This window comes from Muntiacus reevesi, chromosome 8 (assembly GCF_963930625.1).
Source record: "Muntiacus reevesi chromosome 8, mMunRee1.1, whole genome shotgun sequence".
In the NCBI taxonomy this organism is placed as follows: Eukaryota; Metazoa; Chordata; class Mammalia; order Artiodactyla; family Cervidae; genus Muntiacus; species Muntiacus reevesi.
The window spans coordinates 14736226-14762809 of record NC_089256.1 but is presented as its reverse complement, the minus strand read 5'-3'; the positions used below and the strand labels follow the sequence as shown (position 1 = coordinate 14762809).

General features: G+C 53.3%; 1 protein-coding gene across 1 annotated transcript in view; it reads right to left on the bottom strand.

The window, feature by feature from the left end:
- Positions 1 to 1527: 1527 nt before the first annotated feature.
- The window catches only part of KY (kyphoscoliosis peptidase), a 50858-nt gene continuing 25801 nt past the window's right edge, over positions 1528 to 26584 (bottom strand). Inside the window, exons 7-11 of the mRNA XM_065942578.1 lie at positions 24823 to 24931; positions 20823 to 20940; positions 11443 to 11631; positions 9693 to 9883; positions 1528 to 5908 (exon numbers count right to left, since the gene is read on the bottom strand). Coding sequence (XP_065798650.1) covers positions 5013 to 5908; positions 9693 to 9883; positions 11443 to 11631; positions 20823 to 20940; positions 24823 to 24931 — 1503 coding nt within the window. The 3' untranslated portion in view covers positions 1528 to 5012. The remainder of the gene's footprint in view (positions 5909 to 9692; positions 9884 to 11442; positions 11632 to 20822; positions 20941 to 24822; positions 24932 to 26584) is intronic.

Sequence of the window (26584 nt, the reverse complement as noted above, 5' to 3'; positions counted from 1 at the left end):
CTCTTGAGAAGATTAGCCTTGGGGACAATGATGCTTAAAGAACCAGAAGCTCTGAGTGTTCACTGGGCCATTGTTTCCTGAGATATCAACCCTCCTGAAGACAGCCCTGAAAGTATTCAGACTTTGCCAGTAAAAGTGTTTATGCTTTTTGTTGTTATAGGAAGCAATCACATGTATCCCTGGGGGATCAGGAGGGCCTGAACGATGGAAGGCTTTGAAGTGGGGTGGACATGGAGTTGGAGGAGCAGGTCAAATATGGAACATGGCAGAATGGACCAGACTTCTCACCGCAAGGGATGCAGAGTCAGTAGTGGCCACCATGCGTTTGACTTTGGGCATGGGGGTACATTGGCTGTGTTGGCAGTCCAGGAGGAGGCAGAGGTAATCTGGGGGAGAGAAGTGATCTAGTTTCAGTGTCTTTTGACTCAGGGAGGCTGGCAGGGCATCCAAGAGAGGGCATCCCAGTTGCTGCCTGACTCTTGGTTTTCTTTAGTTCTGTTCGCAAAATCAGAGAGAAGCAATACCCTGTCAGAGGCTGCGGCTGCCCCTTTGGTCCCTCTGCTGGGTTTCCTCCAGCCCCTTGCCCTCGGGCAGGAAAAGAGCCAGCAGCGCGGTCTGGTGGGGGCTGCAGGGCAGGCTCTTAACCCAGCAGGGCCCTTTAGATGCTCCGCCACCGACAATCTCAGACCGACCGCCTGCCGGCATCTGTTCACGGAGACGCAGCATCACAAACTCTCCGGACTGGAAGGGACTTTAGAGGTCATTCACGGCAGCCTCAGAGCTGGCACTTTCAGACTGTTCTAACAGCTTGAGAGTTCTTCCTTCTATTATTTGGAGACTGTTTCTTCAGACTTCCCCTTAACATGCTGTTAAAGATATGGGTCACTCGTGGAATCCTTGGTAAGGAGAAGCATGCTCAGGCTCATGTTTGTGGGTCTAGCAGTGAGGAGCACAACAAGGCCAAATTTGGGAACACGAATTCTTTTTGTCCTTCACACGACAGCTACAAGAATGGTCTCCATGGTTACTGCAGTTTCTCAGAGGTGTCTAGATTTCCATTTGCTGTATTTCCCTAAATGTCTAATTTATGAATAATCTGTTTAGGTAACCTGCTGGAAAGTTTCTACAAATATATGACTATCAAGGAATATATATTTATATATATTCCCAACAACAACAAAAAGTAGGCTGATGGGCATTTTTGGAACACTTTTTTTTTTCTCCCATTTAAAATAGAAATTAGGATCAACTTAAAAATTTTGAAGTTAAACAAGATTCACTGCCTTCATGTTCTTCAAAGGCATGTGAGCCGGAGAGGGGCTGGAGCTAACCTAATTATGTTTCCTTTAATGTGAAATAGCTATTTGCCTGACATTCTATTTGCATCTCACCATCACATTCAAATAGCTGGGACATTGATTTTTTTTCCTAACATTCCCTTTGAACATGAAAGTGTTGTTTTTTTTTCTCCCGCTTGTGAGAACAGTGATAAGAATGGATCGATAATTACATTGTTGGGTAAAAATGAATATAAATTTTATTGAAAAACAACACCAGCAACAATGAGGGGAAAGCATACCTAACAGCCAGTGGCCCACACAACTCAATGCACACGTTATGAAAAGTAATCACCTCTTCAAACCTCCAACTATGCATCCAAATGAAAAGAAATGATCGACCTCAGATAAACTGACGGGGGACGCAGATGCACACCACCTCTCGCCTCTGAAAGCTTTGCCAACAGCAAAGGACGCTACCAATACTATTCGGTCCCCCGTTTGCTGTGGGTGACCCAGTGTATTTCAAGAATTAAACTGGTTTGGAAAGAACTGGTCAGCATGGCAGCGAAGACCCCAGACCACTGAGAAAATTTTTCTACTTTTCCAGTCCTTTGAGAAGAGGATTTCACAAACTTTCTTGGCAACCTGTCCCTCCTGCTTCACAACAGGAAATACTTCTTTATGTCTAGCCTAAATCCTTCATGCTTCAGTTAATCTATTTATTTCCTCTTAATCTCAGCAGGCTGTCAGGGGTTTGTCCTGGTGGGACAATGTAACATATGGGGAACACACAATGATCACAATCAGATTGAAGGCAGAGTCCAACTGCGCTGGTGGCGCTTCCAAAACAAGTCGAACAGAAGTTAATTGCAGTTGTGGCTGTCGCCCATTTGCCGCGTCCCACTCCCCCACCCTCCCCGCCCCTCTATGCCCTTCTGTGGCTTGAGGGCTGCCATCCTAGGACTTGCAGCAAAAGCTTTCTGAGTTCGATCAGTTCCAATTTTTCACTGACGTAGTGATGAATGTGGTCGAACTGTCCCATCCACTTCTACCCGATTTCCGGGTAAAATATTCCCAAACGGTTATCACGTTCTTCGCACCATGCCAGGCAGTTCCCTTGCCTCGCCTCACAACTTGTGTGGAAACGACGTGCTCCACGTATACATGAGAAAACTCTGAGAAGCCGCGAGAAGGCCCTCAGTGAATTTAATATAAACATCCCTGCCGCATTTTTTTCAAATGCTGCATAAAAACCCCAGCCTCACGGGAGTTTGCAGCACCTGCAGCTCCGCATATCAGGCAGCAGGGGGCGCCCGTGCCATTCCACTGGCCGTAGAACGCCTCCATCGGGAAACAAAGATGGGGATTTGAATAAAAGACTTCAAAATGCAACCCCGAATTCTACCCTGAGCAACATGCGTGTAAAAATTCATGAAGATTGGATTTCATTTCATGTATTTTTACTTTAGTGGAAAGAAATGCAGGTGTTGTCTGTGCCTACAGCTGTCTTTACAAGGAGTGGGGCGGGGAGGCGGGGGCGGTGGGGCGGGGGGCGCCTGGTTAAATGAACAGGGAGGGGTTTTGACGCTCCCAGGCGCTTGGAGAGGCTGGGGCACCGTCTCCTGCTTGGGACAGCTCCTATTTTTCTGGGTGGCATCCTTTGTGTGCTCCAGAATGTATAGACTAATTATATTGTTTTGTATAGGATGCAAGTTGCTCCCAGCAGGACTCGCAGCCAGCTCTGGGTCCAGTGAGTGACATGAGTCATAGAAGGCACTTATTATTTTGATGAAACACAGCACATTTCTTTCAGCCCATAAAATCAAAGGGGTGAGAAAAGGCTGTTTCCAGGGTGTAAAAACTCCTCTTGTTTCCCTGTCGTGGTGCACAGCGGTTCCGCCTCTGCAGCCTTTGTGCATTTTCCAGGCGTGAGTGACACAGTGCTGAATGCCTGGGTGGCAGAGCCTGCCGGAGGACGCTGGACACAGGCCAGAGCAGCTCAGCCCACCGTGGTGTACTGCCCTCCTGCTCCAGGGCCCCTGGCCTGGTGGAGGATGGGCCCCCTGAGACATTCCTCTGGACCGGGTCCATGCTGGGGGTGGTGGGGCTCTTTGTGGGGAGGGAACTTAGGGAGATGACGGACTGGAGTGTTGGGAGCCTGGAACTTGAAGCAGGCTTGGGCAAGGATGGCGGCTGCCACCCTTGCTCTGGGACGGCTGGGGCAGGGCTGCAGCCCCAGCACGAAGGATCGGCTGACACAGAACCTGGTTAAGTGCTCCACGAACATTCGATGAATACACAAATGTGAGGATGAAAGCAAGGAGGCCGTGAGGATCCCCAGCAGCGTTGGCTGTAGCTAGCCCAGGGCATCCGGAGTGGCAGCGCAGGGAGGGGAGTACTGGGCAGTGCTGGCTTTTTCGGGCCCAGGCCCTGGTAGGCAGGGCTGCAGGGCTGAAGAAACCAGGATGGCAGGTGAGGTCACCTGCAACCTCTCCATGTGCTGGGATGGTGCTGCAGCGGCTCTGCAGGGCCTCTCAGGGCCTCTCCATCCTTCCCGCCCGCCGCCCTCATTGGAGCCAGTCTTTCTTCTGTTGCCATGGCAACACTGGCCTGAGGTGCTGCTAAGGGCTGGCTGGGCAGGCTAGACTTCTCAGGCCTGAGCAAGCAAGGAGCTCTGGATGGGTCCCTACAGAAGGCAGACCGTGGGGTCTCTCTTGAGAGGAAGGAAGGGACATGGGATAGAAATTGCTCCCAGGGCAGGTCGAGGTCCCCCAGGTGTGGTCTTGGTGGTAGAGATCTTGGGGCTGGTGGGACCCTGCTATCGTGGGGCCCCCAGCACTGCAGCGTTCTTACTACTTCACCTGAAGTCTTTATTGAGGATTATTGCCAGGGGTCCCCATGGGCCCAGAAGCCTCCTGGGGTTCCCAGTGTGGGTTTCAGGTTGGGGCCTGAGGCACAGGCTCTGAGAGGGCCTGCAGGGGCTGAGTGAACTGCTGATAGACCAAGTAGATGGAATTAATCCCTCTGAGAGCAGAGTCAAGGGTCTTACATCCTGAGACTAGGGTGACGGGACTGCCATACATACCTGCCTCTCTGGCCCCCACCCAGAACAACAAGAGCAGGCACTGGCTGCTCTCGGCCCTGAAGTCTCCCATGACGTTTCTATTGCCACATTTCAGGCACACACAGGGATTGTGGAGGCCCTTGGCCCCCGGGCTAGTTGAGGGGCAGTTAGCTTCCTCTCTGCACCTTCCTTCTCAGGACCTGGAAGAATAAGCAGCAGCATCGGAATGCAGGAGATGGTCAGGTCTGGAAAGAAGATGACAGTCTGACCTCCCCTGGGGTCTGAGAGTTGGTGAGAAGCTCTGTGCAGCTCTTGGGAAGGGGCTCGAGAACTCAGGATGACTCAGCCTCACGGATCACGCCCGCTTCTCTCTCTCGCCATCACGGGAAAGGTGTTTGGCCCTGGGCAGCATGCCCACACCAGCCCGAGAATAACAAGGACAGCACGAGAAGGGGGGGTGTCTGGGCAGTGAGTACAGTTACAATACCTTGGATTTACATAGCACCTTTGTCGTCTAAAGGCCTTTGCCTCTGTCCCCTGGGCCACTGACATCGTAGCCTCCGGCAGAGCAGGAACACGAGGCAGAGGTCCAGGAGGGATTCCATGCAGACTCAGTGGTGTCCGGGCTCTGGGTGCGGCCCGGCAGGGGTGGGGGTGGCAGGCGGCTCTCACTGGGCGTTGACCTGGTACTTGAGGATGTAGGAGTAGAAGCTGTGGTTGGCATTCTCCAGCACCATGACGTACACCTCCCGGCAGCCTGCGGTGCTGCAGCTGCCCTCCCAGTAGCCCTCGGGGCTCAGGGTCAGTGGCCACGTGTCCTGCCCCTTCACCAGGGCTTTGGCGATGCCGTGCAGCTTCAGTTTGAACGGGACGTTGCGGTTGGCGGGCAGCACGCCTGACAGTGGCTCCAGCAGCTCATTGTCCACCCCCCAGTTGCCGAAGCTCTCGGGGAACATGGGCCAGTTCACCTTGGTGTTGGTACAGCAAATGAGGTAATTGAAGACGAAAAGGTAGTTGCCCGGTTCCTGCCTCTTCTTGACGAAGATCTTGAGTGCAAACTTGCCGGCGTGGGGCAGCTGCACCTTCAGCTCCGTCCGCTTCTCCCGGTGCAGCTGGAAGATGTAGCGTCGCTGGGTCTCCTCGGTGATGGGGCCATCGTCTCCGTGCAGCGAAGCCAGGACGCTGATGCCCTCCTCCACACCGAAGCTGACAGAGCAGCGCCCGTCGCTGGTGTAGATGACGGGCTCGGTGTGGGACGGCTTGGTGATGCCCATCTGCTCCGAGAACCAGCTGGGGCCCACGGGCTGGTGCAACTCAGCCGGCAGCCGGACGTCCATGTCTGCATAGTGGCACTTGAGCGTGTACTCCAGCACGGAGCTGTAGATCTCCGAGTTGCCCTTGGCAAATATCTGCAGCTTGTGGTCGCCCGCAGTCGGGGGGTACACGTCCAGCTTCATCCCGTTCTTCCGGAGGCTCAGCAGCCCGTGCTCCTGCTTGCCATTGAGCATGAACATGAACTGCGTCGGAGCACAACTCTCGATGGTGACCGTGGCCTTTCCATTCACTGTGGGGAGAGCCAGGGTCAGGTGAGAGGAGTCCGACCTGGGCTGACATGCTGGTAATCGTGTGACAAGAGGATCTCTGGGAGGTGGGGGGTGGAGGAACCCTGACTTACAGCGTCTGCCCATTTCTGTGGTGGGAATACCTTCACCCCAATAATTTTAAGCCACCAGCATGACCTCGCTGAACACCATATAAGCCGCTGGCAGCACACCTCTGGAAGGGTTCTCACCCCTCTGAGTGGTTCTCTTCGAGAACTGCAAGCTGGGGGTGGTGGGTCTCAAGAAAAATCTGCCTCCCGTCATATGTGCTTGCTTTGCCCATTTGATTCACATCAGGCGAATGTTGCCAGGGGGCTTAACCTGATTCCAGGGCAGGCGAGAGGGCTGAGGGGCACGGAGGGCCAAGATCCTGGTTGGAGAGCCATCTCTGGCTTTGCCTCCAAGTCTCAAGTCCTGCTTCACCCTGCTCCCTTCACAGCTGGAATGTCAACAAGCACCTTAAAAACTCGTTGGGTGCTTCCCTCCTGGAGACTGTGCTCCAGGGACAGAACTGCTTCCTCGCGGGTCCTCCCCGCACCCCCACCTCCACCCTCCACTCCAGGCTGTGCTTCCTGAATGGAGTCATCGGGTGCAGGAGAGGATCGTGTGCATCCCACACATGCCTCGCCCCTTGCCCTCCAGCGCTGTCTTCCTCTGTCCTGGTCATTGTTGTGGGGGTTGGGGGGTCAGCTCTCTGTTTTTACAGCCCACGGGCACGCCCCTCCCTGGTCCCTGCTGCTTTGCAGGACCGCAGGGAGGGGCAGGGCTTCTCTGAGAACCTTCCCTCCCTCAGAAGCTGATCACCTGCCCCTCCTCCCAGCCACCTCCGACTAGTGTCTCATTCACACCCTCTAGTAGCCTCTCCCCCATCGGGGTCCAGAGTTCCTGCTCTGGAGGCAGAAAAGCCATGCTCTAGGATGCTGTAGGATGAGTGTCCCTGAGACTTCCCGTCTAATCAGCCATGAGACCCAACTCCAGGTTGCTCAGTTGCTGCGTTCAGTGCTACCTCCCATCTTGGGAGTGAGAATCCCCACACGGGGAAGGGGGCTCCACTGGCCTCCCCCCCCCCCAACCACTGCCTTCTTTATGGCCCCTCCAACCAGAAGACGTTCCCTGCCTTCTCAGGCGCTGCCAAAGCCTCACCTACCTCTCTGCCCACCCCCCTCCCTACTGCAGTTCCCTCCCACTCACTCAGCTCTCTGAAGTCTGGCTTCAGCCCCCATCCTCCAGGTCTTCAGTGACTTCCTTGGAGGGTCTGGGATGCTGATCATACATCCACCTTGCTGCTCGTCTTGCATCTACCACCCTCCCCAGCCTGGCCTCCCCACCGCCTCTGATTCCTCTCCTTTCTGTTACACTAAGGGTGGTATTCTTTGTGCTTTTGTGCTATTTTCTTTGTGTACGCTCCTTCTCCACGGCTGTCAGCCACCATGAGACACGGTGACCTCAGAGGAAAGTGACCGAGAACAGCAGATCACTGTCACCTTCTCTCAGTTGGATCCCTCTTCAGGGGAAGAAGCTGCCTCAGCCCTCATGGACCCTGTCCTGCTCCATGTCACGCCCCAGCTGGGAACTGCAGGTCCCCGTGCAATTCACCTTTGATGCATGGTGGCTCCTGGCATCTCCACACGGCAGCTCGAGGGCTCCTGAAAATATCTACCCAGGCACTCTGGGGCTCCCTCCTGTGGGTCACCATCAGACTGGAGGCCAGTGGAGAGACTGCCTTGCCCAAGTCAGGCCCATCCTCAGGCCCACATGGCATTCCTGTACCTCTTCCAGGGGGACACCCCTTCATGTTCGAGGACCCTCACATATGCTCACTGTCCCCCAAGCCTGGCTAAGACCTCAAGGCAATGTTCTGACCACAAAGAAGGCTTTTCTGGTGCCCTGGGGTAGGGCAGGCGGCTGAGTGACCTGGAAGCTGCTCCCCTGGCCCTCCCTGTCCTCCAGGGAACTCAACAGTATAATAATGTATCAGGGATGGGTAATGTGGATCCTCCTTGCTGGGTGTGGGTGCCACAGGGAAGGGCCCGTCTGTCTCCTTTCCTGCCATGTCCTGGGCCTGGCTGGGGTGCCCAACTCAGGGGGTTCCTGACAAAGGTGAGCTGAATGGCTGGGAAGGCTGGAAATAAAGGATCGGAGACCCCTGGGACTCTGTTAGAGCTTGTGACCTCCTCCTCCCCTCACCCCTCCTTCACCCTCTCACTCTCCCCTCCTTGCATTTAGCCTACCTGTTTCCCTCTCTGCTTCCCCTTCATCTCCACTCTTAAGAAAACTAGCTCCGGCAAAGAACTATTCTTTAAATATGCTTCATGAATATGCAATCAAATTTTAGGTTTACTGTATATTCAGAAACTCAGTGTTTACATTTCTTTGTCTCTTAAAGAGGCAAACTCCTTGGTGGCACTGTTTTGACGTCAGTGTGACCTGGCGTATTCCTCCCTGTGGCCCCTGCGGGCTGGAGCAGCCCTTGTCTGACAGGCATGCACGGGGCACACTCTCTAAGACAGCAGCTTCACGCTGTTATTTTAGCAGCAGGAGGCATTCGTAGTTTTAAAAATTATCCCAGAGCTCGGCAGCCTGGTTATGCAGACCGTTGTGAGGTTGAAGGGAAGGATCGGTTGGGACTAACGTGGGTGGGGTCACCTGAGTGTGGGGTGGGGCTCCCCCACAGGCCTCCCAACAGACCCAGGTGAGCTCTGGCCTTCTCTCATGGGGCACGCAGGCAGCTCTCGGTGGGGGTGTGGGGGTGCACCGACCCCGCTGTGCTGAGCCCTAACTGTGGTGCTGCCCCCCTGGGGACCCAGCTCCCAAATGCCTCCCAGTTCACATCCAGCTGCCCATGGCCCCTGTGGAGAGATGGGGGTGGGGGGCAGTGAATGCCAGTCCAGGCCAGCCTTGGAGACAGCTAGGGGTCCCGTATGCCCAGCCCTGGGGAAGTTGCCTGGAAAAGGCTGGCTCTGCCTGCAGGCAAGAAAGAGGCAGACGGACAGGCATCCAGATGGCAGGGAGAGCTCTCAGAGGCCGGGCTGCGTCCCTGGAGCCCAGCCTTCATCTGGGGCACTTGAGCTCAGATGTGGGAGGCCTGCTGGGTCCTCCCAACACCCTGCTGCTCGGCAGCCACCCTCCTTATAAAGCACTCTCTCCTGGGAGACCCCCACTGCTCCCCCACTAGCTCCTTAGGCCACTGGCATGCAAAACCCGGCCCGGCTTGGCCAAAACATGCTTCCTGCCAGGAGTTTGGGGCCTTCCAAATGGTGTTGGTAGTAGACAACCCGCCTGCAATGGAAGAGACACAGGTTCCATCCCTGGGTCGGGAAGATCCCCTGGAGGGCTACAGTCCACGGGGTCTCAAAGAGTCAGACATGACTGAAACGACTTAGCATGCACTCACCAGGAGTTTAGGAGCTTCTGTTGCACACCTGGCCTGGAAGGTGGCTGAAGCCAGGCTGAAGCAGTCCCTTCCCTGTTGTGTGAGCTGACAGCAGGTCCCCCAGCTTGGGTCCACTAGCCCTGGCTCCCCAACGTGCCTGGCTGAAAGCTCAGCCCTCCGGAGCCGCACACCCCTGTCTTGGTTTATGCTGGCGGGAGGGGCTTCTGTCCTTGTAAACGTGACCTGCGGCTATGTCTTGCCCTGATGACCCGATGGCCTAGGTGGCCTCAGTCGCCCCTGCACAGCCCCCACATACCGCTTCCGCTGAGCTGGGCGCTGGCAGGGCAGCCCATGGACCCAGCGGCCCCGGTTACCTGTTTTGATGATGGAAGTCTGCGGCTGGGCGCTCAGCATCCCCTTGTTGTAGAACTCACTCTTGTGATACATGTTGTTCTCAAACTGCCTCAGGGATTGAGGGGGTTTGAGCAGTTGCCAGTTCTTGTTGTCTGGGAAATGGTCCTCGATGAACAGTGCAGGGTGGGTGAGGAAGTAGAATTCGTTGTAGCTGGAGGGGGGACGGCTGGTCAGAAGCCATGGTGGGCCATGCAGAGGGCCAGGCGGGGCCCACAGGGGGTCTTTGGGGCCTTTTTTAAGGTAAGACATGGGGGGTCCTACCCACAACCCAACAGGAAGAGGCACCATCTCCAACCCTGACGTGGGCGTGGCAGATGCCCCCTTAGTAGCTGCTTCCAGAAAAAGGAGGCAAAGCAGGATCTGAGACCCCCTTTTAAGAGAAGGCCACCACCCTGGCAGTGCGTGTCCAGGCAGAGAATGGGTTCTCCCTGCTCTCAACAACAAAGGGATCTGAAGGGAGCAAAGCCGGGACCCAGGGACCACGTGCCAGTGGCGTGGAGCGAGGGCAGGCAGGGAGACTGGGGAGCCAGCTCCACGCACTCTGTGGCCTGATGTGGGCAGCTGTGCATGGGGAAGGCCCTGATGTGGTCCCCGGGACCGGCTAGAAGCAGCTCTCTAGAGGTCAGTGATGGGGATCAGGAGAAGAAGGGGGGACTCCTCCGAGATGGGAGAGCCTTCACTCAGCCCAAGGCAGGCAGTGCTCGGAGCTGATGGAGCAAAGGAGGGTGTGACTGACAGCTCTTCCCAGCATGGGCTGTGTGTACCCACTGTGTCTGCCCCGCACGCAGGGCTGTCAGGATTTAAACTGCACCAGTGGGGCGACACTCTCATTTTTCTGGATGAAAAAGCATTTGAGCTGCTGATGGACATCAAGCTTTAGCATGAATGTCACGGCATAGGCTAAGGCCAGGGCCTTTGGAGGACAGACGTGCTCCAGACCTGCTCCCCAGCCACTCTGCCCTGCAGGGCCCACAGGGATGCTGGGCACCCTGACACCCCTTCCCACAAGCCAGACCCCCTCCCTCAGAGGTGGGATACGGCTGCATTTACACCGGAGGGGAGGAGGAGAAGCCCTGGTATCTGGGAGAAGCAGTAGGAGAGAATCCTGGCATCTCAAATAATAACATAGTCAATGGCCAAAGGCCCGACTATGAGTCTCTGGTGGCTCAGAAGGTGAAGAGTCTGCCTGCAGTGTAGGAGACCCTGGTTCGATCCCTGGGTTGGGAAGATCCCCTGGAGAAGGAAATGGCAACCTACTCCAGTATTCTTGACTGGAGAATTCTATGGACAGAGGAGCCTGGCAGGCTACAGTCCGTGGGGCAGCAAAAAGTCGGACACGATTGAGCGACTAGGCTTTAAAAGGCTGACAGGAACCTCCAGACACTTAAAGGAGCTTCTCAGCCCTGCATTTCTTGGCACTTGGCCCGTGGGCAGACACTGTGCTTTTAGCCCTTGGGTGGAGGAGGAGTGCTGGGGAGCCAGAGGGGGAACTGAGACAGTGAAGGGTGAGGTGACAGAAAGGTTTGGGCCCTTGTCACCAGCCTGGAGCTAGCTCACCCCTGAAGCCAGAGGAAGGGGGTGAGGGCCTGCCGCACACAGAGGCCCCCAGCCCTCCTTCCCCTTCCACTGGCCTTCTCCACCGCTGCCTCCTTCAGGCTCCTGCCTCCCCTGAGTCCATGGACCAGACCCCCGCAGAGCTGCGGTACTCACAGGAAGGTGAATTTGGACGTGGAGGAGTCCACCAGGCCACTCCCCCAGGTGCTGTCCGCCAGGTGCCATCTGCCCTCCAGGAAGACGGCGTTCCAGGCGTGGTCAAACTCCCCGGAGAAGCTCTGCCCCGGCTGGTAGCCAAAGCCCTTGGAGTAGCCGGGCACGGTCATGCACTGCACTCCAGCGATCCTGGGGCGGGACACGGGCTCTGAGAGGCGGCTCCTGCCGGGGCCCCCTCCGCCCCCGCAAGTCTGTCTGTCTGTGGCCCTGCCCGGCCTGTCTGCTGTCAGTCTCTCCATACCTCTCCTAGTCCCTGCCTCTCACACAGTCACACACACACAGCCTGAGGGCTTCTATCTGCAGAGGTGGGGGCGGGAGGCGACACAGGCTGGCTGGTCCCCCCCACCTCCGGCACAGACAGACTGGATGCAGGCTCCTCCTCCAGCCTCTACACAGCCCTTGGGACTGCTTCTCCCCGGAGTCCACCTGGGGGCTCTGCTGGCAGCTGCAGGAGGACACTGGTGCAGTAGTGAGTTCTGCCTGGTGAATGTGGAAACCAGGGGCATGACAGTGAGCTGGAAAAACCAGAGTGACTCTAGACACGTGGCTGGGGAGCTGGGTCTAGGTGACACCTAGGTGTCAGGGAGGGGTTCTGGATATGAGGGTGCAGGAGGAAGCTGAGCCCACCTCCCCTCCACGTCCAGCCCATGGACAGCTGTGAGAGGACCCCTGGGGCAGGCTAGCTGGGGTCCCTGCCTTGACTTGGGAGGGCGGGCCCACTGCCAGGACCACCATGGTGCATCAAGGTTATTTTCTGACTAAATGCCCTGGCCATGACTTCAGAGTTCCTGATGGCTGTCATTCTAGGGAGTGGAAATGATGACCAGTCAGGCAAGCTTTTATCAAGACCACTTTGACAACACATTTCCCCAGTGCTTGCAACAAGCTGACTTGGACAGTGGCGGGTGGGTGCTGGTCACCTCTGGGGACAACACAGGCAAATGATACATGCACTGGGCGCATGTAGCTGAAACCCTGAGTCTCAGACTTGGGCTGTGGGTACCACCCCATGGCTACAGCAAGCACCCTGAGAGTCCTGCCATGGGCAGCTGGCCCTGCCCTCCAGCAGCCCTGCCCCCCTCAGGGCAGTCGAGGGGTGGGCTGCTCTTCTGACCCAGGGGACCTCCTGTGTTAGCCTTTCTGGGGCCTTTGTATGAGTGAGAACAAGGGACTCCTTTTCCAAGACCCTTTCCTTTCACTGTGGAAGGCTGGTGTAAGCAACACCCAAACCCATGATATCCAGGATGCTCGCACCAGCCCCTCGGAAGGGGCTCAGCATGAGTTGTCTGCCAACTCCGCCCTCCCCTCCCATGAACCCATGAACCGGGGGCTGAACCGGGGCTGGGCCTCTATCAGGGAAGTGCCTGGTGGGGTCCCTCCGGGAGGAGATCTGCAGCTTCAGTTGCTCTAAATAAGAGGCCATGGAGCCTCAGGGTAACAGGATGAAATGGCCACAGCATAGGCATGGGGACAGAAATCGGACATTATCCATATAAAAATGAATGTTTAATGAACAATTGGCAGAATATTGGATTAAATATGACTTATCTGCATTTACATATCACTTGTTGAGAGAGCGAGTGGGGCAAGATGTGGAGCTTGCAAATCACCAGATTCCACCCTGTCAAGGGCGACGTTCACGTCCCCACGAGGCCTGAACTCCCCCTGCAGAGGCTCCTTATGGGCTGGGAAGTTTTACAGCCACCCCATGCCCCCCATCTCCCCGTGCCTTCTGCCTGCCGCTTCACAAAAGGAGGTCCAGGCTCCCCAGGCTGTCAAAGAAATCCCATGAGAACAGACCAGCTGGGCCCATGGGAAGGATTTCGGAAGCACTTGGGGGTGCGAGCAGAGAGCAAGAGAAAGTAGATCCCATGTCAGGATTCTGCAGGTGAAAGCCAACATTGACTTCAGGAGCAGAAGGGCCCCCCAGAGGCAGGAGGCCCAGCATGGGTAGGTCCAGAAGCCCGGAGCGGGGGCAGGGGGAAGAAGCAGGCATACCCGGACAGCCCCCTCCTCCTGTAGCTACAAAGGGACGCGAGGCCCAGGGGGTTTCTTCTCAGAATGTGTGATCTGAATGAGTTTGCAATCTTAGAGAAAAAAGGCCTCTAATACTTAGAGGTCTTTTAGACCCTCCCCTTAGAGAAGGGAGAAAGTGAAAGAAAGTGAAAACGCAGTGAAAGTGCAGTTGCTGTCATGTCTGACTCTTTGTGATCCTATGGACTGTAGCCTGCCAGGCTCCTCCGTCCATGGGATTTTCCAGGCAAGGATACTGGAGTGGGTTGCCATTTCTTTCTCTAGGGGATCTTCCAGACCCAGGGATTGAACTCCAGCCTCCATCACTGCAGAGCTACCAGGGAATCCCTGAGAGGGGAGGGGTGCATGCAAGGCCAGAGGGGTGGGATGAAGGTACTGGGATGGGCGGGGCCTTCCATTGGAGGGAGGGCTCCACATACTGAGAGTGGATAAGGAGAAGGAATGTGGTGAAAAATACTTAGCGAGGTGAGAGATGCTCCTGACATACTCACTGTGAATTAACAACCTTCTACAAAACCCCATCATCAGCACGATCCTTGAGTGTGTGTGTGTGTGTGTGTGTGTGTGTGTGTGTGTGTGCGCGTGTGCATGGAGAACCAGAGAGAGAGGGGGAGGGCAGAGTGAGAGAGACAGTGCAAAAGTCATCCGGTCTCTTAGTGATGGGATTTGGGGTGATTTTAATTTTCTTCTTTAAGCTTCTCTCTATTTTTAAAATTTTCAATAATGATTATGTGTTGCTTTTCGAATTGGAAAAAAAAATCCATAAGTGCTACTTGAAAATGACACTTCTAGTGAGTTATTTTCCTTTCTTGGCCAGAACGTTGGTGCCTATGAATTTCTAGGACTGGAGGAGGGAGAAGTGAGTGGCCGGCACGTGGAGGACGGGGAAGGGGCCACATCACAGGGAGGGGAAAGGAGCTATGGTCCTCAGGAGCATGCTTGTCCTCCGCTCAGAGCCACCCGACATCAAGCGAAGGAGGAGAGGCACTGAGTTCCCACGTGGCCTCCAGGTGCCACGATAAAGATGGGCTGGTGCTGATGTGGGTAGAGGGCTGGCTTGGGCTAAGTGTCCTCCTGGGAGAAGCTGTGGTTGGGCAGAGGTATCCTCCCACCCAGAGACAAGCTGGAGGTCAGATTTGAGCACCAAGTCGGGGAATAAGGGTGGACGCCCCACCTTGTGCCTGGGAAGGACTGGAGAAGGGAGAAGGGAGTGGTTGGATGTCCTCCCTGAGGGCTCGGGGCTGGAGGGCGTGAGACTGGGCTGGTTGAGCCAGGAGAATCCGTCCACTCCACTGTGACCTTGCCAGGCTCATCACGGACAAAACGAAAGGTTGCCGTTAAATGATCTCCAGGGGTTGATTCTCCACTGACAGGCAGAGGAGAAGCTGGGAGGGCTGTGGGGAATGCCTGGGGCAGGATAAAGATGAAAAAATCCCCTCAGCGGTAAGCTTCTGCCATGCTTGACTATGATATGAGCATATTTTATTACCTGGCAGCAGTGTGCAAGATAAATTGGACAAAGCAGTCATAATGTAAAGCATTATTGTTAATAATCCATAACTCCCACGCAAAAATGTGGAACTAGTCATTCGAGCTGCTGGTTGCTAGTCAGGTGACCCACTGCCACCTCAGGCCTTCAAAGACTGTTGACTGTACCCCCTCTGTGCAAAACACTGTGCAGGGGGTAATATCCCATATCATACCCTGTAGAAATATAATAAATGCTATAACATAATAAATTATGATGCTCTAAAAATAAAGCTCACTGGCCACCCTAGATGTTCTCATAGTAAGAAGAGAATGAATATGTGAACCACCACAAAAATGCTAGTGATAAGCACAGCTCTTGGGCTTCTCTGGTGGCTCAGACGGTAAAGAACCTGCCTGCAATGTGGGGGACCTGGGTTTGATCCCTGGGTTGGCAAGATCCCCTGAAGTAGGGCATGGCAACCCACTCCAGTATTCTTGCCTGGAGAATCCCTATGGACAGAGGAACCTGGCAGGCTACATCCATGGGGTTGCAAAGAGCTGGATACAACTGAGCGACTAAGCATACAAGCATAGCTCTTTCGGGAAACCCAAAGGGGGAGGAATTTGGTGGAAAGATCTGAGAGAGCACTGAAGAAGTGGCAGAGGATGAGAAACGCTTCTACCTCTTAAAGAACCCCGACCAGCCATCCTAGAGTCCAAAATATCAGCCAAGGAGATGTGTCTAATAACCTCAGGCTGCAGAGTCTTGCTTTTTACTTTTGACAGTTTGGAAAACCTCAGCGCCAGGGGTAATACTGAGGAGATGATGGATCCAGACTGTGACTGTCACTTCAAATAGCAGAGTGCTCAGGGCTGGTGCCCTGGGATGACCCTGAGGGATGGGATGCGGAGGTGGAGGAGGGGTTTCAGGATGGGGAACACATGTACACCCACGGCTGATTCATGTTAATGTATGCAAAAACCACTACCATATTGTAAAGTAATTAGCCTCCAATTAAAATAAATACATTAAAAACAAAAACAAAAAACAGCGACAACCTGGGCCCCGGTAGCAGGATGGCTGAGCGGCCTGGGGCGGACGGTGAGCCCGCACACATCAGCCCCTGACCACAGCGGGCTTCCTTAGCTCTGACCACTTCTCCCTGGATGTCTGGGCCACATGGGAAAGAGGGAGGGTGGAAAGGATGAGACCTGTAGGAGAAGTAGCGAAGCATGCTCTGTTTTCCTGTCTTGAGGAAAACACTGTGATTTCTAACAGTAAAATTAGGAAACATGGCTTCATTACCTTTAAGCCCAATGGCCGGTTTAACTGGGCAAACACGTGAATCAGAATTTTTAGGGCCTGCGGTTCCCAGAATGGCAACCCGCTCCAGTGTTCTTGCCTGGAGAATCCCAGGGACGGGGGAGCCTGGTGGGCTGCCGTCTCTGGGGTCGCAGAGTCAGACACGACTGAAGTGACTTAGCAGCAGCAGCAGCAGTTCCCAAAATGGTCCTCAAGAAGGTCACAGAAAACAAATTTATGGTTCCCAAAGGGGAGGGAGCAGGAAATCAAGTAGGAGTTTGGGATTAAAACATACACACTACTATATATAAAATAGATAACCAACAAGGTCCTACTGTATAGCACAGGGAATTATATTCAATATCTTAAAATAATCTATAATGGAAGAGAATGTAAAAATGAATATATATATATATATATATATATGTATAACTGAATCATTCTGCTGAACACCTGAAACTAACACCACATTGCAAATCAACTATATTTAAATAAAAACTAAGTATATATATAACTCCAAAACAAAAGTGAAAGCAAAAGTCACTCAGTCGTGTCTGACTCTTTGCAACCCCATGGACTATGGGGAATTCTCCAGGCCAGGATACTGGAGTGGGTAGCCTTTCCCTTCTCCAGGGGATCGTCCCAACCCAGGGATTGAATCTGGGTCTCCCGCATTGCAGGAGGATTCTTTACCAACTAAGCCACCAGGGAAACCCAGTTTGTGGTTTCTACACTGCAGCATGACATGCATAACCATGACTTATGTTTCACAGTTTATGTAGTTGATTTGTTATAAATTTGGCAGAGTTTATATTTCTGCTATATGGTCCTCTTCTCCTTTCCTTATGGCACTCCCCCGCTTACAGTGAGGTCAGTAACTGTAATCATGGTAATAATTCTCACTCCACAGGCCTGTTAGAGCCTTTGGAGGTTGACTTCAGGGTCTCCTCTCTGACAAGTGCGGAGTCAGCAGTTCAGAGAGGGAGGCTGACTTGCCTAGGGACATACAGAAGGCTTGAGGGCAAGGCAGGGCCAGGACTTGTGGGTCCTGATGCCCAGTTCAGTAGGATCTGCACTGCACCAGCCTCTTTGTACAGCAAGATTTATTTCAATCCATAAATTTCCAGGTGGTATACAGAGTAAAATTAAAGACTGCTTTGCCATAGTGATGCAATTCATCTTCATGAGCACCGTCCTTTGGTGTATCTAAAAGGGTGGTGGGGTTTAGATGTTCCTTTCAGAGGCCATATAGGGTGGAGATAATTTAAGGTTATCCTGTATATCCAGCCTTCAGGGCCTCTGGAACCAAGTGATATTCTGGGATCGTCTGGGACATGATGCGGAGCAGTAGCACACCGCTGTGACAGCTGGAAGATGCATGGGAAACAGACTGACATCTGATTGGTGACAGCCAGTCTCCTCCACATCAAAGCCTGAAACTGGTAATAAGCTCTTAGCTTTCTCAAAAGTCCCTGGAAAATCTGCTAGCTGGTGGTGTTAGCGCCCTGGTAACAGGGGAAGAAATTGCACTGGAGGCTGACGTGCTGGCAGCATTCTGGGGAATTAAGCATGACCCTTGCAAAGAAATGAAGTGGAATTTGTGAAGGCTGTCGGGGAACTGAGGCAAAAGGAGGGACATGATTGCTGGACGAGAGAACGTCACAAAGCAATTGGACCAGCAGTTACAAGCAGCAGCGCTAACAACAAAGGCACACTGGTTACTTGAGAAAGACGATGAGGAAATGAATGATGTTGCAAAAATATCTGAATTCCCCACCAAATTACTTTATTAAATCAGTCTTTAATGAGGCCATTGCAAGGAGGCAGACTGGACTGGTAGAAGTAATGCCAGCTATGTGGACACAACTCTTGCTAAGAGGCCACTCTGACAACTAAGCAGGGATAAATCAGCAAGTGTGGATTACACGTCCTTGGTTATTAAGGGATCTGCTAATGAATTTACCAAACCTTCAGCAGTTATTTTAAAGAGAAGAGGACTTAGGAAAGACGCATGGCCGAGGTTACTGATCTTTAAAGCCAAAGTTAAAGGAATTCAGAGAACTGTGAGCTATTGTTAAATATCCCAGGCTATGTGGAGAGTATTTCACAGGGTAACTGCCAGGTGGGAACATAACTTTAAATGATGCAAAACGTTGGTCTTTTAATGATAGCTTCAGACCAGAACGTGGCCGTTGTTGTTAAGCTTCTGGACCAGGCCAAAGAGTTGACGGTTCCACTCAAGGCCAATGTCAATTTTCTGAGCCTATGTGAGTCTACGTGGTCTGTAGGAAAGTTCTACAGAACAAAGACACTCCAATACTGAGAGGACTGGGAGGGTTAAAAATAATATCCCCCAAGTTCTCCTTTAGTCCTGCCAGTAGGTAATGGGGTCCCCTGTGTACAGATGAGAAAACTGAGGCTCCCAGAAGCTTAGTGCCTTCCAAAGGGAACAAAACTAATGAGTGGGGCATTAAGGACTGGAAATCAAGGACTCGTAAACTAACTCAGGCCTGGAAGAGTCCTTCTGGCTGTGAATCTGGCAGTCCTTCCATACCATGCTAGGAAGACTTCTACTGGATAAAAAAATATACCCTGTGACTTAAAACCCCAAGTGTTTTCAAATTTGCAAATTAAGAGAAAAATAATTACACTCTGAAAGGTGCTAGGTTCAAATAGAGCTGAGCACAGATGGAGGGTTATTCCCTTATTTAAAAAGAGAAGGTCCACTCATGCAAATGTGCGAGGAATATCCTGTCATTTCCTGTCACTGAGGGCCTACTGTGTGTAGGATTCTGAGACGGATGTTCAAAGGGAAAGAAGGTGGGGGAGACATGAAGACATGTAAAACCTATAAGAAGAAATGAGCATAGGCACAGCCTATATGAGAGAGCAAAGTCCAGAAGGCAATAGGACACAATGTTAAGTGTTCTCTAACTGGTAGGATTCCGGGTAAATTAATTTTCTTCTGTTTTCTTCTATGCACTTTATAAATAACCTATAGTTAAGTTTTATTTTTAATTTAGAAAAGTGATCAAATAAAAGCCTGAGCAGGACCAGGGCTGGTGTATAGGTTTGTTGACAGCATCTGGGGAAGCAGAGGTGGGGCCTGAAGAGCATTAACGCGAGGCTAGGCAAGAAGCGGATGGAGCAGGATTAGCCAGAAATGCGGGCAGTGGCTGAGGGGACAGGGCTGGAAGGGAAGAGAGGCTGCAGTTCAGAGGACGTTATGGGGACAGTGTGAGCTTTTAGTCTTGCTCAGAACCTAGGGCCCAGGAGCCAAGGCAGGGGGCTGGTGAGGACCCTGGTTCCTGGAAGCCCTGACTGTATGTGGGGTGCCTGGGTCTGGGGTAGCGTGGGAATGTGTGTTGGGGGGTGGGTTGCAGAGGGCTTGGCATCCTCTATGGTGACCCTCGGGTCTCCTCTGGAGCTGTGGTCTCAGGGATGGGCTCGGAGGTAGGGACCAGAAGAGCAGAGAAGGAACAGAAGGGATGGAGCAGCGTGTCTGTGCTGGGTGGTGGTGATGCGGGTGGGAGCCTGGAGGGCTGGGGGTCAGGCCCGGAGTGGGTGGTGTGTCCCCCTGGGAGCAGGACATCCTATGGCTGTGGTACAACAATGTCACACCACTACCTGCCCATGGACACTTTAGTTATTGTATCTACTCTTGGTTTGATGAATTGCCCCCTGCAGTCCTGGTCGGCTGACGCTTGGGAGACTAAGAAGAATCGCTCCCAGAGGCCTGCACAGGCAGTGGGTGCAGTCTGTCTACCACCCTGGGGAGGGGCTTTGCAGTGGCCCCCAGGGCTGGCTGATTGCTACTGGAGGAACGTGGCAGAACTTCGACAGTGGGCACAGGAAACTGTGGGGTCAGCTGTTCCCCCAGCCTGGAGTCTGTCCCTAGGTCACACAGAACCAGCAGTGAGGTCTCCAAACAGCAGTGCCTTCCCTACCAGCCACTCGCCTGCTCTCACCACCTCTGCGTTGCCCCCGCTCCTCCCCGCACCCCACTCCAGGTGCTCGCTCCCAGAGCAATGGAAACAGAGCCCAAAGGCTCCAAGAGACGAGTTGCTGCCTAGTGATTCAGCTTTTCCAACGGACAGATTTTTTTCAGGTGGGGGGACTTTTGTTCTCCCAAGAGGCCCCTGCACCAGCCCCGAGGACAGCCTTTCAGAGTCCTCTTGGCGCCTGTAGCCATGGTCCTGGCATTCCCATATCTGCCATCCTTCTAACCTTCAGCTGCACAGAGATGGGAGAAGGTGGAAAAAGGGCCTTTTATAACCAAATTATCTCTGTGCATTCATCTGCCATTATGTTAATGTATCGCGAAGCCCGGCAGATGGTACAAAGTCAATTATGCTGGTGTTAAAAAGGGAGAAATTGACCTTTTCAAGACTCACTTGGATTCAGAGCAGAGTTTGCAAACTCCCATTTCAGGCCCAGTGCGTGGGCGAAGGCACAGGGCAGGTGGCAGGGGGAGGCGCTGGGTCAGGGTGGTCAGCCTGGGACCTCTTTGTACCTGCACATTCTCTCAAAGAGCCCAGCGTAGCCGTCACAGTTGGTCTTCTGGGTCTGCAGGATGGCGGTGGGTTTGAAGGCCTGGCGGTCCTTCTCCTGGGCAGCCTCGATGTCATATTCTGGAGAGCAGAGGAGGCAGTTGTGAGGAACCAGGTCCTTGGAGATGAACAGGCTGGTGCAGAGGAGAGAGGGGTCCACCCCACTGCCCCCGCCCTCTGCTCTGCTTCCAGCATCACGTGGGCTGGGCTCCCTTGGGCCCAGGAGAGGCTGCTGTCGACTGAAGGGAACAGGGCCCCAGGCTGGGCGGTATCTGGGAAATGTGCCCTTGGGTGGTGGGAGGAAGAGCAAGGCCTTGGCAGAAGGGGCCACCTGGCTCTTTAGGTCTCTGAGGAGGGGCTGGGAGGGGAGGGACCAACACATCTCTTGGGCAGTTGGGGGCTCTGCCCACGTGTCCCCACGAGCGCGCAGCTCTGTAAGCAGAGCCAGTGAGGCTGTGCCCCTGCTCCTGTTGCAGCCCCAAGGCCAGGGCCTCACACTACCACAGGGAGCACGCTGAGTTACTGATCACACTCGCCCCAGAGAGGAGACAGGCCACTTTACTTGCTCAACAAGAGAGCCTAAGGCCTGTGTGAGGCCTTGAGGCAGGAATCACTGTGGCCTTTGAGGGCACAAAGGGAGTGTGTGTGCGCCCACGTGTGCCCGCGGGTGTGTGTGTGTGTGTGTGAGGGTGTGTGTGTGTGTGTGTGAGGGTGTGTGTGTGTGTGAGGGTGTGTGTGTGTGTGAGGGGGTGTGTGTGTGTGTGTGAGGGTGTGTATGTGTGTGTGTGTGAGGTTATGTGTGAGGGTGTGTGTGTGTGTGAGGGTGTGTGTGAGGGCGTGTGTGTGTGAGGATATGTGTGAGGGTGTGTGTGAGTGTGTGTGTGAGGGTGTGTGTGTGAAGGGGTGTGTGTGTGAGGATATGTGTGAGGGGGTGTGTGTGTGTGAGGGTGTGTGTGTGTGAGGATATATGTGAGGGTGTGTGTGTGTGTGAGGGTGTGTGTATGTGTGTGTGTGAGGGTGTGTGTGTGTGTGTGTGTGAGGATATGTGTGAGGGTGTGTGTGTGTGTGAAGGGATGTGTGTGTGTGAGGGTATGTGTGTGTGTGTGAGGGGGTGAGTGTGAGTGTGTGAGGGTGTGTGTGTGTGAGGGTGTGTGTATGTGTGTGTGTGAGGGTGTGTGTGTGTGAGGGGGGGTGTGAGGATATGTGTGAGGGTGTGTGTGAGTGTGTGTGTGAGGGTGTGTGTGTGAAGGGGTGTGTGTGTGAGGATATGTGTGAGGGGGTGTGTGTGTGAGGATATATGTGAGGGTGTGTGTGTGTGTGTGAAGGGATGTGTGTGTGTGAGGGTATGTGTGTGTGTGTGAGGGTGTGTGTATGTGTGTGTGTGAGGGGGTGAGTGTGTGTGTGTGTGAGGGTGTGTGTGTGTGAGGGTGTGTGTATGTGTGTGTGTGAGGGTGTGTGTGTGTGAGGGGGGGTGTGAGGATATGTGTGAGGGTGTATGTGTGTGTGTGTGTGAGAGAGGGTGAGGGGTGAGGGTGTGTGTGAGGGTGTGTGTGGGTGTGTGTGTGTGAGGGGGTGTGTGAGGATATGTGTGAGGGGGTGTGTGTGTGTGTGAGAGAGGGTGAGGGGTGAGGGTGTGTGTGTGTGAGGATTTGTGTGAGGGTGTGTGTGTGTGAGGGGGGTGTGAGGATATGTGTGAGGGTGTGTGTGTGTGAGAGGGTGAGGGGTGAGGGTGTGTGTGAGGGTGTGTGTGTGAGGATTTGTGTGAGGGTGTGTGTGAGGATATGTGTGAGGGTGAGGGTGTGTGTGTGTGAGAGAGGGTGAGGGGTGAGGGTGGGTGTGTGTGTGTGTGTGAGGGTGTGTGTGAGGGTGTGTGTGTGTGTGAGGATATGTGTGAGGGGGTGTGTGAGGATTTGTGTGAGTGTGTGTGTGTGTGTGTGTGTGTGTGAGAGCGGGTGAGGGGTGAGGGTGTGTGTGTGTGAGGATATGTGTGAGGGGGTGTGTGAGGATTTGTGTGAGTGTGTGTGTGTGTGTGTGTGTGTGAGAGCGGGTGAGGGGTGAGGGTATGTGTGTGTGAGGATATGTGTGAGGGGGTGTGTGAGGATTTGTGTGAGGGTGTGTGTGTGTGTGTGTGTGTGTGTGAGAGGGTGAGGGGTGAGGGTGTGTGTGAGGGTGTGTGTGTGTGTGAGGATATGTGTGAGGGTGTGTGTGTGTGAGGGGGTGTGAGAGGGTGAGGGGTGAGGGTGTGTGTGTGTGTGTGTGTGTGTGTGAGAGGGTGAGGGGTGAGGGTGTGTGTGTGTGTGAGGATATGTGTGAGGGTGTGTGTGTGTGAGGGGGTGTGAGAGGGTGAGGGGTGAGGGTGTGTGTGTGTGTGTGTGTGTGTGTGAGAGGGTGAGGGGTGAGGGTGTGTGTGAGGGTGTGTGTGTGTGAGGATATGTGTGAGGGTGTGTGTGTGTGAGGGGGTGTGAGAGGGTGAGGGGTGAGGGTGTGTGTGTGTGTGTGTGTGTGTGTGTGTGTGTGTGTGAGAGGGTGAGGGGTGAGGGTGTGTGTGAGGGTGTGTGTGTGTATGTGAGGATATGTGTGAGGGGGTGTGTGAGGATATGTGTGAGGGTGTGTGTGTGTATGTGTGTGAGAAGGTGAGGGGTGAGGGTGTGTGTGTGTGTGAGGATATGTGTGAGGGGGTGTGTGAGGATATGTGTGAGGGTGTGTGTGTGTGTGTGTGTGTGTGTGTGTGTGTGTGAGAGGGTGAGGGGTGAGGGTGTGTGTGAGGGTGTGTGTGTGTGTGAGGATATGTGTGAGGGGGTGTGTGAGGATTTGTGTGAGGGTGTGTGTGTGTGTGTGTGTGTGTGAGAGCGGGTGAGGGGTGAGGGTGTGTGTGTGTGAGGATATGTGTGAGGGTGTGTGTGTGTGTGTGTGTGTGAGAAGGTGAGGGGTGAGGGTGTGTGTGTGTGTGAGGATATGTGTGAGCGGGTGTGTGAGGATATGTGTGAGGGTGTGTGTGTGTGTGTGTGTGAGAGGGTCAGGGGTGAGGGTGTGTGTGTGAGGGTGTGTGTGTGTGAGGGTGGGGGCAGCACATAGTCATAGATGTCCTGATTCCCATCCCGCTCCCTTATCAGGCCCAGGCTGAACTGCTGAGTGGACGTGGCAGAAGGTGGCTCCTCAGGTCCTGTGGCCAGATGGCCTACCTGTGTCAGGTGAGTTCCTCCTCTAAGCCGCATCCCTAACTGCCGCTCTGGGAGGGCAAAAGGAAAGCCCAGTGACAGCAGGCAGGCGATCTCCACTGGTCGCTATGTCACAGGGAAGTCACTAGAAGTCCATCCTGCCACTTGGCTTCTCCAAGGACTGTAGGAGGCAGCAGCCGGCTTCCCCTTTGCAACCTCCTGGGGCTTGGCCTGGGCTGGTCAGTCTGCTGAGGGGGCCCTGTGCAGAGCTGGGGGCAGCTGCGCGGCCCCTGGCTCTCAGAACTTGGAGACCAGGCTGAGAGTGGCGGCAAGGTCACTGGTGTGGGAGTAAGGAACAGGCAGAGGGGTGCCCACCCTTCCTGGCATGGATGCTTTGAGAAACCTCTGGTGCTGCAGTAACTTTTCAAACAACTTCGACTCATCCCCAGCCACCTCCTTCCTGGAGATGACCTTCTGCCCTGGGTTCTCATCTCTGTGGAGCAGGTCGACCAGGAAGGGAGGACAGAGGGAAGGCTGTGGCTGGGTGAGGGGCCTCAGCTCTGGCTGTGGGCAAAGGACCAGGTGGGATCCCCACCCCTGGCCCTTCACGGAGCACACAAGCGGGGGAGTAAACATGGACAGCTGGTGCATATGAGTTAACCTTCCTTAGCCTGGTTATTGAACCTTGGGAGCCCTTCTCCTCCACCTTCCACCTTACTGCACACACACTGGTGATGGAATTAGGCCCAGAGATGCTCCACTGGGAACAGTGTCCCATAGCCAGTGGCCCCACAGGCGGGCCTACCTATATGGTGGCAGATCCAGATCCAGATGGCACGGACAATCTCCAGGTCACTGTGGGCCTCCTGGAGCAGGTCGCTCACCAGCTCCTCGAGGCCGCTCTTGACTGTCACCTGGGGAGTGGGAGGGGTGTGTTATATCAGGGCCTGAACAACTGGATATCCATATGCAAAAGAATGAAGTTGGACCCCCTACGTCATACCATGTAAAAAATTAACTCAAAAATAATCAGTGACCTAAATATAAGAACTTAAACCATAAAACTCCTAGAAGAAAACACAGGGGTAAATCACCATGACTTTGGGTTTGGCAATGGATTCTTAGATATGATGCTGAAAGCATGCGATACAAAAGAAAAAATGGATTAATTGAGCTTCTTAAGAATAAAAACTTCTGTGCATCAAAGGACAATATTAAGAAAGTGAAAAGATAACTTACAGATGGAAGAAAATATTTGCAAATAATGTATCTGATAAAGGTTTAATATCCAGAATATACAAAGAACTCCTGTAATTCAACAACAAAGCAAACCCAATTTTAAAATGGGCCAAGGATTTGAATATACAGTTCTTCAAAAAAAAAGATGGCCAATAGAAATATAAAGAGATGTTTATCATTAGTCACTAGAGAAGTGTAAATCAAAATTACAGTGAGATACCACCTCACACCCACTAGGATGACTGTAGTTTAAAAAAAAAAGTAGGCAATCACACACACACAAAAGGCAAAAATGTGAAGAAATTAGAACCCTTGTACATTGCTGGTGGGAATGTAAAGCAATGTGGCTGCTGTGGGGAAGTTTGGTAGTTCCTCAAAAATTTCAACATGGAGTAACCATGTGACATAACAATTCCACTCCTAGGTATATACAACCCAAAAACAAAGACAGATCCTCAGATACTTGTTTACCAGTCCTCCTAGGGGCAATATTCACAGTAGCCAAAAGGTAGAAACAATGTAAGTGGCCATCAGAGATGAATGGATAACCAAATATGGTATGTCCATGTAATGAAATATTATTCATCCACGAAAAAGAATGAAGTTCTCCTACATGTTGCAACTTGGATGAACCTTGAAAACATGATGCTAAGTAAAACAAGTCAGACACAAAAAGACACAGTATATGATTCCACTTACATGAAATACTAGATAAATTCATAGAGACAGTAAATAAATTAGAGGTTGCCAGGGACTGGGAGGAAAGAGAATGGGGAGTTATTGGTGAATGGGTACAAAGTTCCTATTTAGGCTGATTTTGGAAGAAGACGATAGCGATGGTTGTACAACACTGGGAGTGTAACTAATGCCACTGGATTGTATGCTCAAAAATGATTCAAATGGCAGATTTTATGTCACATATATTTTACTGTAATTTAGAAAAAAGAACAAGTTAGGTTTTCCAGCAGGGGCCCTCAGGGTTGGCATTGCTGGAAAGGCAGCCTGATCACTCTTTCTAGAAGTGGGGGCACCTGGGTGCTTACTTCTGTAGTGGTTGTCCACACCTCGGGCAGCCCCCACCTGAGGTCCTCCTGACCTGTTCTCTCCTGGCATGTTTCCACTGTTCACATGGGATCTCCAGGATCCAGCCTCTGACCACAGGGAGACCTCCAGGCCCCTCCCGTGTCCCCCCCTTGGTCAGCTGCTCCAACCCCACGGTCCTTGTCTTTGTCCCTCTTCCAGGGTCTAGAGCCACACCCGACACATTGTAGGCCCACATTATAGTCTGACCGACTCTTGACTTAACCCCTGGCTTCAGTTCTGTGGAT